At 35.9% G+C, this 19,360-nt stretch overlaps 1 protein-coding gene across 2 annotated transcripts in view; it reads left to right on the top strand.

Annotated features, from left to right (window-relative positions):
• Positions 1-17,161, top strand: part of NAMPT (nicotinamide phosphoribosyltransferase) — a 39,003-nt gene extending 21,842 nt beyond the window's left edge. For both annotated transcript variants that reach the window (XM_047751888.1, XM_047751889.1), the window contains 5 exons: positions 2,396-2,621; positions 4,386-4,505; positions 8,282-8,422; positions 9,620-9,754; positions 16,428-17,161. In XM_047751888.1, the coding sequence (XP_047607844.1) occupies positions 2,396-2,621; positions 4,386-4,505; positions 8,282-8,422; positions 9,620-9,754; positions 16,428-16,538 (733 nt within the window). In that variant the 3' untranslated portion in view covers positions 16,539-17,161. The remainder of the gene's footprint in view (positions 1-2,395; positions 2,622-4,385; positions 4,506-8,281; positions 8,423-9,619; positions 9,755-16,427) is intronic.
• The last annotated feature ends 2,199 nt before the right edge of the window (positions 17,162-19,360 follow it).

Raw genomic sequence — 19,360 nt, 5'->3', positions numbered from 1 at the left:
AAAATCTCTTTTATCTTTATAGTCTCGAAGTGTTTACCACATTTGCGAATTTGACTCCTTAATATGTCAAATATTCTTAAATAGACAAGTCTTGTAAACAATACCATAGTATAGTGAAAAGAGCTCTAGACTGAGAGTTGGGAAATTTTAGGGACCTTACAGCTCACATACTAGGTGGCCTTGGGCAAGTCATTTATCTCTCAGTTTTACAGTTCCTCCATCCGTGTTCAACAAAAGGAGGAGCCAAAATTTTACATCTCCAACACCAGAAGGTCATTGAGGAAAAATAAACATCTAAAATAACTTTAAAATAAGAAAACTCTAAAATTTAGAACATTGCCATTATTGTTTCAAATATTTCTTAAAGACTATATGAATCTGGACTTAGAAATAATGTAGTTATTTCTCCCTCAAACTTTGGAAAGGTATCAAACTAGATTTAATGCTGGAAATTGGAACAGTAGCATAAGTAGAATTCATCAAGTATTTATGATCTCCATTTACCAAATATGATACTAGAAAATAGGTGTTATGATGAGATTATGTGACGGATGCTTTGAGAAGTATATGTGGGATGATGAGATGAAGATACTCATTTTCCTCCTTAACAGAATGATATTGGAGTCCAGGGGAAAAAAACACAACCTAGGCTTAAAGTAAGATTTTGGAAACTCCCACTCTAAGGGTATTTTTTAAAAGTTTTGAGTGTTTTTCACATAGGGAGGTATTTAGAGAGAGAAAGTGCTCAGGTCGTGTTGAAGGAGGGAAGCTCAGCATCTCAGGGAGACTGAACAGGATTGTAGAAGTCGGGTGCAAAATCAAAACATGGGAGATGTCATTGAAGTCATGGGAAAGAAAACTTCAGGAAAGTTCACATGTCAAAGGGAAAAGCAAGTAAGATAAAGATTAAAAATGAGCCGTCAAGTTTGCTAGACGTGATACACACAAATAGCAGTTAGATGACTGTATTGATACAATGCTAGTAAAAAATAACTGCGTAAACAATGACCTCTGACTCTTAAGAGTCTGTTCTTATATGGCAGGTCTCTCCGGTGTTGATATTCTTTGAGCTTAATTCTCTCCCTTATAAAGGAGGCCATAGCAATTCTTGATATGAAGAAGGAGCTTCTCTTTATCCATATTAAAATTATATCTTAATTTTCCCTTTAACCTCCAGATGCTTGCATGAAGCAGAGAGGTGGCATCATAGCTACTTTTTTCACTGTAAACTGAGTTTTATATAAATATGTTGTCTCTCCATTTCAGACGAGCAGTTCTGGGTAGCTGAGTCTTTGTACTCCCACAAGTGTACATGCTCTGCTCTCCTCAGCATATCATTGACGGTTTGTTTACTCCAGTCCTTTAGAGAAAAGATGAAAATTTTAAATATAAATTAGTATGACCCTTCAGACAGTTCTGAGATAAACTTGTGTCTCCTTGGTGTTACAATAAATGAATGGTTTTACTTTCTATTATTTTACTTAGGAAAATAAGGTAGCAGCCAAGACTAGCAAATTAGGAAAGAAAAATTGCTTAGCATGAGAAAATGGAAACAATTCTAAAATTCATTATTAAATTCTATTTCAGAATTTTTTAAATTATTTATATTATATATTAATCAGCACATACTTAGGTTACATAGCATTAATCTGTTTAAAAAGAGCCACAATTATTGAGGACAGTGTAAAAATCACTGTAATCATTCTTGCCTAATAGAAACTTTGATACTTGATTTCCCATCTTAATTATTTTTTGCTCAAACTGAATATTATAATTCTTACTCCCTGAGCATATATTAAGTGGTAGTGGATAATCTATAAGTGGAAGAAGTGACTACCTGTTACTGGCCAGTTGAAGACATAACAGGTAAAGAGTTGACTGTAGGAATGCATGGTATAGTATAAATAATTGCCTAAGTAATTGCCTTTAAGATTTTAAAAGGTTAAGATAAAATATGTGTCCCTACTGTTATTGGTATATAGCTTTGAAAATTCGCAGAAGGAAGCCAAGTGCTTGTATCACCCAGCAAAATAATGAGAGTATGTTTCCTTCTAGCATCTCAGCACAATATATAGTGTATTCAGCAGTTGACTTATTTTAAATGAGTAGGTTTAGGAATATTAAAAAAAAAAACAAATATAGTTTGTACTTGGTTGAATATGACTTACAAGTTAAAATAACTATTGGAGAAGAATGAGATCACTTACAATATTAAAAAATGGCCATGAGATGGTTAGGCTAAAATATTCAGTTAACCTGTTGATATGCATTCATTAAACTAAATCACTCACCTTCTCTGCAGTGTTGATGGCGTAGTATAGTAAACATGAGATGTGATTCAGAAACAGATGATATGTCTGCCTAAGTAAATCTGTATTTTCATTTTGTTTTCTAGTACCATAACAGCTTGGGGGAAGGACCATGAAAAAGATGCTTTTGAACATATAGTAACACAGTTTTCATCAGTGCCTGTATCTGTGGTCAGCGATAGCTATGACATTTATAATGCGTGTGAGAAAATATGGGGTGAAGATCTAAGACATTTAATAGTATCAAGAAGTACAGAGGCACCACTAATAATCAGACCTGATTCTGGGAATCCTCTTGACACTGTATTAAAGGTAAATTTTAATGTGTAACTTGATTATTAATGTGCCTATAGACCAGCTGCATCAACATTACTTTTAATTTCATTAGTACACACACCATTTCAGAATTATCTGGACCAGTCCCCTTATTTTTCAGTTGCAGCCCAGAGAGAGTAATAGACTTGCCCAAGGTCACACATTAATAACAGAGAAAGGATGCCCGGAGTTATGGGTTATTTATATACTGTCAAATAGACAGTTAAGTACTGTTGAGTAGATATTTTCTGTTTACCTTCAAAATTATGAATAGTATTACCGTTTTAATCAGTCCTGTGTTTCACTTACCAGGTCTGTGGTTTGTTTCTTTTCCTTTATCGCAAGTAATTGCTGAGCCTTTGTTTTTAGTGCAAAAGAAGTACGTGCAAGGTGATGTGGAATGAAAATAAGTCAAATACTTTTCAAGTAGTGATTCTTTAGAGAAGCTATTGATCCTCAGTGTAGCCATGTTCCGTTTTTTTATTGTTTAGGATTTGGTTTACCTTCTTTGAAAAGCACTAATAAGAGCAGGTTATTTGATGCTTACTACTAGAAAAATATTGTGCCACCTTGCTTTGCTTTAGTTGTGGCATTTAAGCTCTATGAAACACTATGATCAATATTACAATCTTTTTTTTTTAGTAGACAAAGAAACCAGCTTAGCGAAGTTAAAGTAAACTTGCTCAAGGTCACATGACATGTGTAATAAGCCAGATACCCAACCTGGATCTTTCTGGCTGTCACCTTCCCTCTTTACTACACTGTTTCCCACTTGATGACTAGATGGTGAATTACTCCTTAAGAACGCAGGCTGTAGATTCCAGAAGGTCTTTTCCTACCCTACTAAGTGATAGGCCAATCGGAAAGGCTTAGCTTAGCCTGAAATATGAATAGACTTGGTTTTAGCCAACTTAACAGGTTTCATGTTTTTCCTTTTTCCTAGTAAAAATGTTCAAACCTAACTTAAAGAATAAACTAAGTCATCAATATGGAATTTTCTCATTGTTACTTTAAGTCAATTTATTTAGGAAACGGGAATGAATAATTGTTGAGGGGAAATATGTCTGGTAGATCTTTTGGCTCTTTGACCAAGCTTTCTGAGAAATTTTAAATCAGTGTTTAGGTATTTCAGCTGCTACAAAACTTTTAGTAGTTGAGGGAGTGGGGCAACTTGCATAGTAAGCAGTTTGGCTTTAAAAAAATAATATGTGTCATCTTTGAGTGAGAAGAACATCAGAGAAACTCTGGTTTATATGTTTCATTTCCACCCTTGTCTGCATGTCATAATTACTATGAACTTTGTAATTTAGATGGATTCATGCTTGAGTTCTATCAGACAAGTTAAATTATTGGCCGTGAGCAAAAATAATCCAAATCAAAAGTATGATCATGAGTTTTTTAAATGATGTTTTGTATACCTTTTGAAAATGATATATTTACCATTGTAAGCTCCTAATGTTAAAGGTTTTTTTCCCCCTAAATCTAATTTGAAAAATATGAGGGGAAAAAACTTGTTTTGAGTCACTTTATGGTATAAATTGACTGAATAGAAAATCACATGTCTATTTCCCCCATAATCAAAGGGTTTGAGACTTTTAGAAGGGTTATATGTGGTATTGTAAAAATTAAGTAATATGATAAATTTTTATCTTCTCTCAAGATTGTCTTGCAAAGCAAAGTCATTATTTTAAACTTTGGAACACTTTTACGCTTTTTTTCAGCTTTAGTTATTTTGTGTTGGGTGTGTATTTTTCCATACAGGTTTTGGATATTTTAGGAAAGAAGTTCCCTGTTACTGAGAACTCAAAGGGCTACAAGTTGCTGCCACCTTATCTTAGAGTTATTCAAGGGGATGGAGTAGATATTAATACCTTACAAGAGGTAGGTGTTTGATGTTATAAGTGTCAGTAAGGCAGTCCTCATAATTAAACTGTTTATTAGTTTGATAAGCACATTAATAATTTAAAGAGTGATGATTCTTTTCATGAATGTTTAAGATGGTATCTGTCTTTTCTGTTAATTGCTTAAAATTATAAATAATAGTAACTGAAAATATAGACGTACCAGTTAAACCACACTTCCAGTCCTTATTGGCCACCCTGAATGATGAGCCCAAAGAAGTGTCACTGTGAAACAAGAAAATGCCAAAGAATATTCCTTGTCTATAATTTAAAGGTCTTGACACTGCGCAAATGGGTCTCAGTTTTAATAGAATGTAGCTTCACATATTGAACAATGTGAAACTTGAATGATGTTAACCTGTGCTTTTTCAAAAATTATAGAATGGTTTGTTACCTCTTCTTTATTAAGCATTTACTGTCATCACTATTATTGTTAGGTTTAGGCAAATAGCATACATTTTATATTATCCTAAAACTTTGCCTCTTTTGTTTTCCAAATAAGCTTCTAAAGAGCTGTAATTCTAACACCTCAGACAGTCCTTAAAAAAATCAGACTATCGCTGATGTTGTGATGTAGACTTTCTACTGTTATAAACCACTGACATTTTAATGTATACTAGTTTCAGATGGTATCCACTTAATACAAGTTACAAAAGAATTTCCTATTTGGAAGAATTTGATGTAGTTAAGAGTAAGGTCAGTACTCACATTATAAAGTTTGTTTTCTACAGATTCATTTAAAAGTAAACTATTGCATTTACTTCTGCAGTGATAGGCATTTAGAGTTAAAAAATGATGTGTCTGGAATAGATCTCATAATAACAAAAATGAGGTTTCATTCACCAGCTGTCCCAAACTGCCTTGCCCAACAAAAGTGGAAACTTCCACAGCTCTTCTAAGACATTTGGTGTTGGGACTTGAGGGGTTTTGATGTGAAAAGGAAAGAAGAAATAGAAAAGTCTGCAGCTAGGAGGAGGACTTGAGCATAGAAATGTCAGCCAGCTTATTTAATTGCTGTTGTCCTTTAGCTCGGCTGAATTGAAGGTTTCCAACCTTAGTATCAGTTCAGAACTAGTACCCATACTTCCTTGTATTTAGCAGGTACCCTCACACGTACTTAGTTCTTTCAGATGAAGAAGTTTGGGAGGGTCCTGTATGATCTCAGAATACCCCTTTAGCCCAGCCAGCGCTTATACTTCCTTCCTCGTTCCCGTGCCAGCCCTGTGTTGAGTTTGTCTAATATTTGAACTTCCCTTTAAAAACTGAAGCTCTTCAGCTTTTTTTTATTATTATTATTATTTGGACTGTACCAGAGGCATATGGAAGTTCCCAGGCTAGGGGTTGAATTGGAGCTGCAACTGCCAGCCTATACCACAGCCACAGCAGTGTGGGATCTGAGCCATGTCTGTGACCTACACCATAGCTCATGGCAGCACCAGATCCTTAACCCATTGAGCAAGGCCAGGGATTGAACCCACATCCTCATGGATACTCGTCAGGTTCATAGCCTACTGAGCCACAACAGAAACTCCATGTGTATGTGTTTTTAAAGTTGAGAATCAGTTCAAAACTTTTTTTAACTCCGTAAACAAGAAGTTAAATACTGAGACAGACATTTTCTGGCATTGGTGGAATCCTACACAGAATAGTCAGAGTGAATAGTTTGTGATAATGCAGGTGCCTCAAGGGTAATTTCTGCTTTCTTCATCTTGGAAGTGGGTCACAATAAGTTTTTAGAAGCAGAAGAAATTCATCCAGTGGTTTTGCTTTGTTACATACGCTGAATTAGATGCCTTAATTTTGACAAAGTGAAAAATATGCTTAATTTCAAACAACTGACTTCTCTTATTGACTGTCAGCCTCACTCTTAGACTTGGCAGTTCCTGGTCAGTTGTCCCTTGACATCGCATAGACGTCTACCGTATAACCTTACTCTAGGTTTTTTTGGTACCAAGATGAATCTGCTTATTTAGGGAAAGAGTCAAAGCCTTTCTGTTGGCACTTTGGTGGGAGAGTCAGTTATCTTGATGATTATTGAAACCTCTCCATGGGGGTGGTTCATTAAAGACATTAAAATGGTATGGAATTCTCAAAATTGTTACATAAAGTCCCATATATTTTAAACATTTTTCTTCTCCACTAGATATTCTTTTCTTTTCCTCACACCCTTTCTTCTACCTTTCTATAAAATTTCTCTGTTCCCCACAACTTTGGATCCGAGACTTAAATAAAAAAGACACTGGTTCTCGGAGTTCCCGTGGTGGCGCAGTGGTTAATGAATCCGACTAGGAACCATGAGGTTGCGGGTTCGATCCCTGTCCTTGCTCAGTGGGTTAAGGATCTGGCGTTGCCGTGAGCTGTGGTGTAGGTTGCAGACGCGGCTCGGATCCCGCGTTGCTGTGGCTCTGGCGTAGGCTGGCAGCTACGGCTCCGATTCGACCCCTAGCCTGGGAACCTCCATATGCTGCGAGAGCGGCCCAAAGAAATAGCAAAAAGACAAAAAAAAAAAAAGACGTTCTATGTAAACCCTAATGATAGGAATGAATTAATTTTTGATGTATAATGTATTGTGAAAGGACTTATAGATTGTATGTTTCCATCTTGATTCCTCACATATAGCAGGAAAATTATATAGCTGAGATTTAAAAAGAAAGTTGCATTTTTAAATGTGGGTTTGTTAAAAGGTGAAGGTCCTTGCATTTTGCAGTGTTGAAAATAAGAACAGATAAAAGGTCAGTTTGAGACTCTGAGTAATATGGTGAATTTTTATGAATGCGTCACATAAAACTATTAAATTTGGTTATCATTTTCTAATCGCTTGTGAAAGTTCTGTTTGAGTAAAATGAAACCAGACTTTCTACTTACATCCTTTTGACTATTCTTAAGAAATTAAAAGAATGGTTATTAAATTTCACTTGCCACCTTCTACCATAAAAATGATTGAATATGTTAAATAAAAAGACAGATACTGGCTAATTAAGTCCTACTAAGGAAAAAATACAAATGACATTGATAATGTAGCTTAAATATAACTTTTAAATTATGTGTCCTTTGAAAGAACTATTTTAGTTGCTAGAACTCAGTGTTCATACAGGTCTATCTGTATGGCTTTTAGATAATCATTCTACCCCAAAATGATCCAGCGATAAATCTTAACAACCAGTCAGTTCATTAATTGTGGTTATGACACTAGAGTACCAGCCAGAGTAAGATGACTCTGCCAATGTCTCACCTGTTATGTAGGAGAGTACTTTATACTGTTTTACCACTAATATATGTTGATTTTTAAATACCCCATTATGTATCACATGCACTATGACGTGATAATATGTATTGAGATTTGTTAGTGAGTAATATAGTCACTCCTAGAATCTAGTAATTTGGGGCAAATGTCCAGGCCCCATTGTTGGTGCTTATTGGCATCTGGGCAGTAACTTCAAGAGGCAGATGAAAAGTTTACTCAACCTTAGGCATTTTAGCCATTTTTTTTTTCTCCCTCTCCTTCATTCCCCCAACCTAAACCACAGTCACTATGACAACAGCACAAATTCACAAACTTTGTGTGAAATCCCCTCCTACACTTAGCCTCTGGACTGCCCTTTTTTGGGGTGATGTGGGCCTTTTAAAAGAAAAGTGGAATTTAACTTTGTGTAGGCCTTATTCTTTCTCATTTACTGTGTTATAAAACATCAGTATTGCCTATGGAAAATTACCTCTTCCAAATTACTTAGCTTTTGTTTTTCATTTTTAATCTAGATTGTAGAAGGCATGAAGCAGAAAAAATGGAGTATTGAAAATATTGCCTTTGGTTCTGGTGGAGCTTTGCTACAGAAGTTAACGAGAGATCTCTTGAACTGTTCCTTTAAATGTAGTTATGTCGTAACCAATGGTCTTGGGGTATGTCCTTCAACTTTTACTCCAGTGTCGTTCCTACCTTCTTAATGTGTCTAGGTAGAATGCATTTATTGAGTGCAACAGTCTAAGGATAATACAGTCTGAAACTGTATGTTGTCAGGTACCCCTGGCTGACCTTATCTCAGAAACAAGGAAAGAAAAGAAACAGTGGGTCATAACTTGACTTTGGAGAAAAAGGGAGATTTGAAAAACAGCAAAAATAAGATGAGAGATTATTTGAGAGAGACAGTGCAGGTCAGTTAGTTTCCCACTGCTTCAGTATTTACCTTTGAATTTAAAAGCTGACCGCATTTGAGAATGTCAGCGAACCTAGCCATCCTGTATTCAAGGTAAGCAAGTATGTAAGCACTGTCAAAGAATGTTTTAAGAAGGTGAACTATGAGCCTGGAGTTGTGATACTAATCATGTTCTGGTAGCCTTAAAACAGGGGAACCCAAGCTACTAGGCTGCTGAACAACAAACTCCCCAGCTCTTCATAGGCTCTTGAGAGTCTTTGTATCAGAGTGTGAACACAGGGGATGCTGAGAACACCTGGGTTGGTTCCCTGGCTAACTTCACCTCCATCTCTTTTTGGCGAGTTCTGGGATTGCCTCATCTGCTTCTCCTTCTGTAGCCATCATTAGCTGCCTCCTTTTTGATCTTGAAATATTCTGCTCTCTTCAGGTTCTCTAGTTTTTTTTTTTTTTTTTTTTGGCTAACAGTAACAAGGTAATAGAATTAAAAGTGACAAAAGGAAAGGTTATAAAGTAACCTTTATAAATTGTGGCAGTTCCCCTGCCACAAATTATATAATAGAATTGACAGATTTATTTTTCAGTAACATGCATGTGCTGTATATATTTAGATCAGTTTAAGGGCAAGGCATAATATAGAAGGAGACACTTTAAAGGTCATGTATTAACTTCAAAGACGAAAGATGTCAGAATACAAATGGAGTATTAGTATTCTGCATTAGTAAGAAAGAATAGCCAAGATTTGGATGTTGTTAATACCTTTTTCATAACAGAAGACTCTGTCCTCCAAAACAGACTAGAGTTATGTCTCTAAAAGCCAGAGGTTGATTGCTTTAGTTACACCTACAAAGTGCCTTAAAATTGATATAAAAATTATGTATTGTACTTTTCTAAAATGGGAGTTCAGTGAACATTTCTGATGATTTTCTCTTAATTTGGATTCCAGATTAATGTCTTCAAGGACCCAGTTGCTGATCCCAACAAAAGGTCCAAAAAGGGCCGATTATCTTTACATAGGACACCAGCAGGGAATTTTGTTACACTTGAGGAAGGAAAAGGAGACCTTGAGGAATACGGTCATGTATGTATCTGTGCTTGCTGGTTGTTTTTTGTGAGTTTTTTGGTTAAACAGTAATAGGTTATTTCTCCAAATTAAGAAAGGAGACTTCGGTGTTACATTTTAATTTTAAATTATTTTCAGAGCAATTTTTTTCTTGGAGGACAAAGTTTTATTGGCGACTGTTTAAAATGTGTGACCAAGCCTACCAAAATAAGAGGAAAAACTGAATGGCTAGATAATAAATATGGGACCTGTACATACATGGAATAATTTAGAACATTCAAAAAAAAATTTTTCTATAGTGATCGGCAGGGAGTGATTGATGAGCTTCAGTAAGATTGTGTATATTTGATCATTCTCCTGTCACCAGTTAGCAGTGAATTATTTCTGAACAGAAATTCCATTAAGAATGCTTAATCTTCTTAGATGACTTACAGCTATTTATGTTAGAGTAAAACTTTGGAAATTTTAATAGATAAAAAGAAGGGCTATCCAAATTCTAAAATGTTGTTGAAGATAATTCCATTTTTCAGAACGTCATAGAATCCAGTTCAGATGGTCGTCTCATTTGATTCTCACACTAACTCTCTGTGGGCTAAAAAAGGCAGATCATGTTATCCTAGTAGTGTCAGGTGTGAAACCAGTGTGTCTTGATTCAAATTACATAACTAATAAATGGTGAAACCTAGACTTAAGTTTTCTGTTTAAGTTAACCAAACTAGAAACGTTTACAGTATGCTTAAAGTAGTTTATATGATTGTTAACGTACAAAAGACACTTATATACCTGAACTCAAAAGTTATAAAATTTGTTTTTTTATCCACTGGATTAAAAAAAAAAAAAAAACTCATTTTTAGAGGTGAATTACTTATGAATATTCATATTCTCAGAAGTTGACCTGAAACATAACAAGTCTAAAGTAGTAAGTTAGTATCTTTACATTTATACCACAACAGATAGTCTATTTATGTTATTTTTATTATATTCTTTTTAAGATTTTGAGCCAGAAGTAATACAATAAGATTTTTGCATCTTTAATGAAAAATATATATAAATTGATAAATAAATTCTAGAAGTAGATTCCATTAGATAACCTGTTACACAGTTGTTTGAGTAGCCTTCTCTTAACTCTTGGACTACCAAGACTATGCTGAATTGGTTTATCCCAGATGAACTGAAGTTACTTTAGACAGTCATACTATGTCTTAAAAAAGGCACTGATTTTAAGAATATGTGAATGATACTCTAGAACATTTGAATCAGTAATCACTTTATGAGCATCTAGACATTTTGACTTAATAGGAACCACCGTTCCTCAATAAATTTTCATCAAGAATTTAAACTCAGAAAGAAAATGCCACAGTGAGAGCCCTGTGATTTGAAACAACAGTGACAGAAAAGATTGTTTCAAGATGGTGGAGTAGGGGAGTTCCCGTCGTGGTGCAGTGGTTAACGAATCCGACTAGGGACCATGAGGTTGCGGGTTCGGTCCCTGCCCTTGCTCAGTGGGTTAACGATCCAGCGTTGCCGTGAGCTGTGGTGTAAGTTGCAGACGTGACTCGGATCCCGCGTTGCTGTGGCTCTGGCGTAGGCCGGTGGCTGCAGCTCCGATTCAACCCCTAGCCTGGGAACCTCCATATGCCGCGGGAGCGGCCCAAGAAATAGCAACAACAACAACAACAACCAAAAAAAAAAGATGGTGGAGTAGGAAAACCCTGAGCTCACCTCTTCTTCATGGGAGCATCAAGATTTATAACTGTTTACAGAACCCATGTTGATGAGAAAGACTGGACTCTACCAGAAAAGATCTAAAACTAAAGATACAACAAAGGAATGGCAATGAGATGGGTAGATTTAGGATAGCAGAGTAAAGTCAAGCCCCATAACCCTAAGTGGGCAACTCACAAGAGAATAATTACAGTTTCAGAAGTTCTCTCAAAGAAATGAGGAATCGAGCTTCACTTCGAGCTTTCCATCCCTGGGGTCTTCTGCCAGGAAGTTGAGCCCCCAGAATGTTTGGCTTTGAAGGCCAACAGGACTTAATTCTCAGCAGATTCAGAGAACTGCGGGAAATAGAGACTCCACTTAAAGAGCACACACAATACCTGCCACAGGACCCAGAGAAGAACCAGCACTTTGAAAGGAGCCTAAGTCCGACCTACTAGTTGGCTTTGGAACTAACTAACCCCTCTCACTAACCAGCCAACACAAGCTTCAGGACTTCCTGGACCCCGCAGCCATCTGTGTTAGGAACTGGCCCTAACTACCAGCAGTCCAACACTAGCTATGGGACACCTAGGTCCACAACTAGAGACCTCAGTGGGCTGGCACTAACACGCGGACCCTCCCACAACCAGCAGCTTTGTTACCCAGCCGTGCCAGTGGTGGGAAGCCTATGCACAAGGAAAGGCCTGGCAGCCAACCAGAGGGGGAGCCAGTCAGATCTACCAGACTGCCCATAATAGTCAGCCTGCCACAATAGGAAGGACCCACGTAACCTATATAGGAGGATCCCTAGAGCATATAGTGGTGACCAGAGGTGACCACTGCTGGGACACATAAAACGTCTACAAAAGGCCACTAAGGTCAGGAAAATGTAACCAACCTACCAGATACATAGAAATAAAGATAGAAAATTCAGAAAAATAAGGAACATGTTCAAAACAAAGGAACAAGATAAAAAGCTCAAAAGAACTAAGTAAGGTAGAGATAGGCAGTCCACCAGATAAAGAGTTCCAAGTAGCGGTCTTGAAGATGATCAGAGAACTCAAGAGAAGAATGACTAAACAGTGAGAAGTTAGAAGTTGGCAGAACCAGAGGTTAAGAATAAATGAAATTAAAAATACACCAGAAAGAATCAACAGATTAAATGATTCGAAGGAATGGATCAGTGAACTGGAAGACAGAGTAAGGGAAAGCACTGGAGCTGAAAAGAATAGAAAATAAAAATAGAACAGTTTAAGCCACCTTTAATACATCAAGTACACTAACATTTGCATTATAGTAGTCCCAGAAGTAAAAAAAGAAAAGGGGGCAGAGAATACATTTTAAGACATAGCTAAAAACTCCCTAACCTAGGAAAGAACACACATCCAGGTTTAAGAATCACAGAGCGCCCCCAAAATACCAACACAGAGAGGACACCACCAAAACCCAAAGTATTTAAAATGCAAGCATTAAAGAGAATATTAAAAGCAGCAAGGGAAAGGCAACAAGTTATGTACAAGGAAACTCCCATAAAGCTATACTCTGACTTTTCAGCAGAAATGCTGCTGGCTAGAGGGATGGTATGATGTATTTAAAGTTATGAAAGGGTAAAACTTAACTACCAAGAATACTCTTACCTGACAAGGCTTTCCTTGATATTTGATGAGATCAGAAGTTTACAGGCATGCAAAAGCTAAGGGTTAAGCATAACCAAACCAGCTTTACAAGAAATGTTAATAGGAGTAATCTAAACAGGGGAGAAAGATGCCATAATGTGGTAATTATGATAGGAAAAACCTAATCAGTAAAGGTAGTAAATCAAGCACATACTAAGTTGTTAGGAAGTTTAAAAGATTAGAAGTAAAACCCCTTATATCCACAACAAGCAGCTCAGGGATACACAAAACAAAAAGAAACCGTAAGGAGCCTAAATGTGACTAAGACAAGATACTATAAAACTCAGAAGAGAACATACAGAAACACTCGGGACAGGTCATCCAAACAAACAAAAAAAAATGAAACACATGAAATAACACATTAGACCAAATGGACTTACTAGCTATAAAGTAGCTATATAAAACATTCCATCCAAAAGCAGCAGAATATACCTTCTTTTCAAGAATACCTATGGAAAATTCTCCAGGATAGTTAGCATGCTAGGTTCACAAAGGCTCAGTAAATTTAAGAAAATCAAAATCATCATCATAAACTTCTTAACCACAACCCTATGAGATTAGAAATCAACTGCAAAGCTCACAAATACGTGGAGGCTAAATAATATGCTACAGAACAACCAGTGGATCACCAAAGAAGTTAAAGATGAGATTAAGAAATAACCTTGAGGCAAATGAAAATTGAAACAGAACAACCCTGTCTGTGGTACGCAAAAAAGCAGTTCTAAGAGAGAACTTTATAGCACAAGACTACCTCAGGAAACAAAAGAAAAATCTCAAGCAACCCAATGTTAAACCTAAAGTAACTAGAAAAAGAAAACCAGACAAAACCCAGTTAATAGAAGAAATCAGATCAAAATAGAGACCCAAAAAAAGGAGAAAAGATGAATGAAACTAAGAGCTGGCTCTATGAAAAGATAAGCAAAATTGATTAAAAAAAAAAAAGGGGGGCCCAAATCAATATAATCAGAAATGGAAAAGGGGAAGTTACAACCAGCTCCACAGAACTGCATAGGACATTAGTGATTACTGTGAACAACCCTGTGTCAATATAATACATAATCCAGAAGAAATGGACAAATTCCTAGAAATGTACAATCTCCCAAGGTCAAATGAGGAAGAAAAATATGAACAGACCAATTACCAGTGATTAAACTGAATCAGTAATTAAAATACTTCAAACAAACAAAAAAGGCCAGGACCATCCAAATGGCTTCACAGGTGAATTCTGCAAACATGCAAGTGCTTACACCAACAGGGCAGGAGGTAACACATTCCCTGACTTCAGACTGTACTAAATAGCTACAATCATCAGGAGTATGGTACTGGCACAAAAACAGACACATAGGTCACTGGAACAGAAATAAACCCACACATATGGTCAGGTAAACAGCTAATGGTGTGGTGCAGTGGTTAATGAATCCAACTGGGAACCATGAGGCTGTGGGTTCGATCCCCGGCCTTGCTCAGTGGGTTAAGGATCCTGCGTTGCCGTGAGTTGTAGTGTAGGTTGCAGACGCGGCTCGGATCCTGCGTAGCTGTGGCTCTGGCGTAGGCCAGCGTCTACAGCATGAGATATCACCTCACACCTGTCTGAATAGCTGTCATTAGAAAGACCACTAAAAATAGAACTACCACATGATCCGGTCCTGTGTATTTATCCAAAAAAAAGGAAAACACTAATATGAAACCTGTATGCACCCAATGTTATATTGGCATGATTTACAATAGCAAGATATAGAAGCAAGCTAAGTGTCCATCAGCAGATGATTGGATAAAGAAGGTGTGGTATATATACACAATGGAATACTACTCCGCCATAAAAAAGAACAAAATTTTACCATTTGCAACATCATGGATAGACATGGGAGAGGGTATTATGATATGTGAAATAAGTCAGACAAAGAAAGACATACGTATTATCTGTATGTGGAATATAAAAAGTAAAAAATATGAATATAACAAACCATAAGCAGAGAACAAATTAGTGGTTACCAGTGGGGAGAAAGAGGGAAGGGAGGAGGAACAATATAGAAGTAGGGGATTAAGAAGTACAAGCTACTATGTATACAATAAGCTATAAAGATATATTGTACGGCACATGGAATATAGCCAGTATCTTTTAATAACTTTAAGTTGACCATAATCTATAAAATATTCAATCACTCTGTTCTCCACCTGAAACTGATAATATAAATCAACTATACTTCATTTAAAAAAAAAAACAAAATATAGGAAAAGAAATAACATAATGACAAAAATTTTAGATAATGCTATGTGCTCCTCACCTTCAGATGAGATGGAAAACACATAACAGATTACTTCCATGGATTTTTCCAGAGAAACTAGAGGCAGATAATTCCCTAGTGAAACAGAAATGGCTTTACCAGACCCAAAAGGGAATTTAGTCTTAATTCTCTTAATTTATCTTTGTAACCCTGTACAGATCAAATGTTACATGTATCAGTGTTACATATACACAGTCTTTAAATCAGTGACTGTGCACTAGTCAAGAAATCAGTATCTACGTATGTTTCTATTTTGGGATTGGTTACTTATTTTTAGGATTGGCTTTGCCTGCTGAAGACCAGACCTTGTTGTGATTAGCAGGTTTATTAAATTGCACATTGGCAAGTTTAATTGCAGTTGAATCTGTTGGACAGGAACAAGGGAAGGTCTGGGAGGCTTTCCTTGCTGATCTGTTAGTCATGATTCTCAGCAACAGCTATAGTTCCTGAGGGCAACCAAGCAGTAAGCATCTTCTACCTGGGGAAAAAAAAAGACATGAGTCAACTAGCTTTGTTGGTTTTTTCTTTAAGGAAATTTTTTTAAGAATGTAATACTTAGGAGTTCCCATTGTGGCTCAGTGGGTTAAGAACCTAACTAGTATCCTTGAGGATAAGGGTTCAATGCCTAACCTGACTTAGTGGGTTAAGGATCTGGTGTTTGCAGCAAGCTGCAGCATAGGTCACAGATGCGGCTTGGATCTGCCGTGGCTGTGGCTGTGGCTCTTAGCCTGGGAACTTCCATGTTCTGCTGGTGCAGCCCTAAAAAGACCAAAAAAAAAAAAAGTAATGTTTAGATAATTCCTTTTCATGAGAAGTTAAATATCTCTACATCCCATTTTAGATCATGCCTTGCTCCTCTGCCTGCTCCACCAGCGTTATTTGTGTATGAAATCATTTCATAATTTGAACACTATGAACATCTCTGTGTATTTGACCTATCAGTGTAATTCATCAGAGCATTACTTAAGAATTTCACTTGATAATCTGGTTTAATCATTAAATTTTAATATTCTTACATTTGTGCAGGATCTTCTCCATACTGTCTTCAAGAATGGAAAGGTGACAAAAAGCTATTCATTTGATGAAGTAAGAAAAAACGCACAGCTGAATATTGAACTGGAAGCAGCACCTCATTAGGCTTTGTTTTATGACTGGATGTGTGTGTGTGTGTAACTGCGTGTGCTTGGGTGTGTGTTTACGTGCATGCATGCACGTATACACCTGTGTGTGTGAGTATGTAATGCATAATGTTTATTGTACAGATGTGTGGGGTTTCTTTGTGTTTTATGACACATTACAGCCAAATTATTTGTTGGTTTATGGACATACTACCCTTTCATTTTTTTGTTTGTTTTTTGTTTGTTTGTTTGGGGCCAGTGTTTAGGTGATCTCAAATTAGGAAATGCACTTAACCATGTAAAAGGTAATTGCTAAAGTAAGCTTTTTAGGGCCCTTTGCCAATAGATAGTAATTCAATCTGGTATTGATCTTTTCACAAACAGAACCAAGAAACTTTTATATATAAACTCAAGATCACATAAAACAGATTTGCATAAAATTATCATGATTGCTTTATGTTTATATTTAACTTGTATTTTTGTACAAACAAGATTGTGTAAGATATATTTAAAGTTTCAGTGATTTAACAGTCTTTCCAACTTTTCATGATTTTTATGAGCACAGACTTTCAAGAAAATACTTGAAAATAATTACATTGCCTTTTGTCCATTAATCAGCAAATAAAACATGGCCTTAACAAAGTTGTTTGTGTTATTGTACAATTTGAAATTTATGTCAGGACATACCCAATAGAAATTACGAAACCTCACTGCCCCTTGTAGAATATGTATGAATCATTCTACCTTAAAGAAAGTAACGGTTCTTACTGGAATGTCTAGGCACTGTACAGTGATTTTACATATTGGTCATTGTATTGTACCAGTGAAATGCCAAATTTGAAAGGCCTGTACTACGATTTTATATGTCAGATATTGCCTGTGGCTCTAATATGCACCTCAAGATTTTAAGGAGATTTTTAGAGAGAATTTCTGCTTACACTATAGAATATATACATAAAATGTAAAATATTGACAGAAATGGAAGTAGTGTATTTTAAAGTAACTACACTTCTGAATTTATTTTTCCTATTCTATAGTTGATATGACTTAAATGAATTCCTGGAATGGGTAGTGAGTGTACTTATTTTAAATGTTTTGATTCTGTTATATTTTTCATTAAGTTTTTCAAAAATTAAAGTGGATATTAAATTTTATGGATATCATTTTTTAAATTGACTCCTTCAATAAATAATACTCAAGGAAGTTCTTAAATGAAGATAAATTTTCCCCAATGAAAAGCATGGTGACATGAGTTTGAATAGAAGAATCTTAACCAGCAATAGAAAGTTGGCTAAATTCCAAGTGTTCAATATCACCATGTCCTGTTACAATTGAACTGTATGCTCTAAGTCCGTCATCACCACTTCTGACTACAGGCCAAGGGGTTTTTTAGATTATTCCTTTATATTTCAGTCTGTTCTTCTAAGGCAGGGATTGGCCAGCTATCGCCCAAAGGCCAAATTTAGACTACTCTTTTTTTGTAAACACACTTTGTCTAGGACTGCTTTCTCACAACAGCAGCAGAAACTGAGTCATTGCAGTAGTGATGCTGTGGCCCACAAAGCCTGAACTGTTTATTTTCTGGCCCTTTACAGAAAAGTGTGTTGTCCTCTGTTGTTAGACAAGGAGTATACCTTAATGCGGACTTTTTATCTCTTTTGTCTTTTCTCACTTAAGAATCTGATATTGGAAGACTATTTAGAAAAGTTATAACAACATGACGTTAAAAGTAAAATTTTAAAAATTGAAAAGCCACAAATCATCTATCCTAAACAGTAATATCAAAAAGTATTTATCACTAGAGTAATCTAATTAGAGGTGAGTTATTTCTAGTAAACCTCATTTATAAGCATACAGGTGTTTGAAGATGATTCTAAGTACTTGTTTAATGAGAACAGTAGGCATCCTTCACACTTTTGAGTAAGAGTTTTCATCCTGTAACCCATGGTAGAAAATAATTTTAAGCTTATTTCTTTTTTAAATGGGTCCCAGTGAAGAGTAGCAGTATGAGACCACACCTTTCTTCACAAAATGTGCTAAGGGGCTGCTAGGGAAACAAAAGAAACTTAGAGTAACAACTTTGATAACTACCTATAATATTCATTTTGTTTAAACATTGGAATTATACTACAGGTAATATTCTTTGTACTGCATGAATTTCAGCAGTTTGAGTATCTACAGGAGTTTTATTTTAAAACTTTTAGTGAATGCTAAAATCTGTACATTAGTATATGGCCACGGATTGGGGGGATGGAATGATTAGTTCTGTTAGCTTTTAGCCCTTTGGAACTGATTAATCCTAAATTTCCATCAAACATTTAGTATTTGGCCATTCCCATTCTGAGTAGCAACTGGTTAACACAAATGTCACATAGAAATCTGCTGTGTCACCTTAAATCAGCCTAACTCTTCCAGACAAGCAAATGACATGTATGGGTTTGCTTAAGTCATTAGCTTTGCAGTTGACATTATTTAGTCCCCCTCAACTCATACTATCATGGACTATTTGTATTTTAAATAGAAGAGAGGAGTTGTGTGTTAAGGCTCTTTATTTATACTCTATACTTAAAATGGTTTTAATGATACCCCTTATTTCCCTTTTGAAATAAATTGTTATGAAAAGTATTTTATAATGAAATCCATCTTGGAAAACTAGAAAGAGAAAAATGGCAAGGTAATTGTTTTGTTTGCCATAATTCAAAATTCAAACTTAACAAGTATTTTGTAGTTTTACATTCCTTTTTAACCCATTCAGTGGAGAATGTCAGCTTTTCTCCCAAGATGTATGTTAAATCAATTCTAATATGTATTCAGCATCAAAGATAAACATGTAATAAACAC

This window comes from Phacochoerus africanus, chromosome 11 (assembly GCF_016906955.1).
Source record: "Phacochoerus africanus isolate WHEZ1 chromosome 11, ROS_Pafr_v1, whole genome shotgun sequence".
Classification (NCBI taxonomy): Eukaryota; Metazoa; Chordata; class Mammalia; order Artiodactyla; family Suidae; genus Phacochoerus; species Phacochoerus africanus.
The sequence above is the reverse complement of the archived record's forward strand: the minus strand, read 5'-3'. Positions and strand labels throughout refer to the sequence as shown.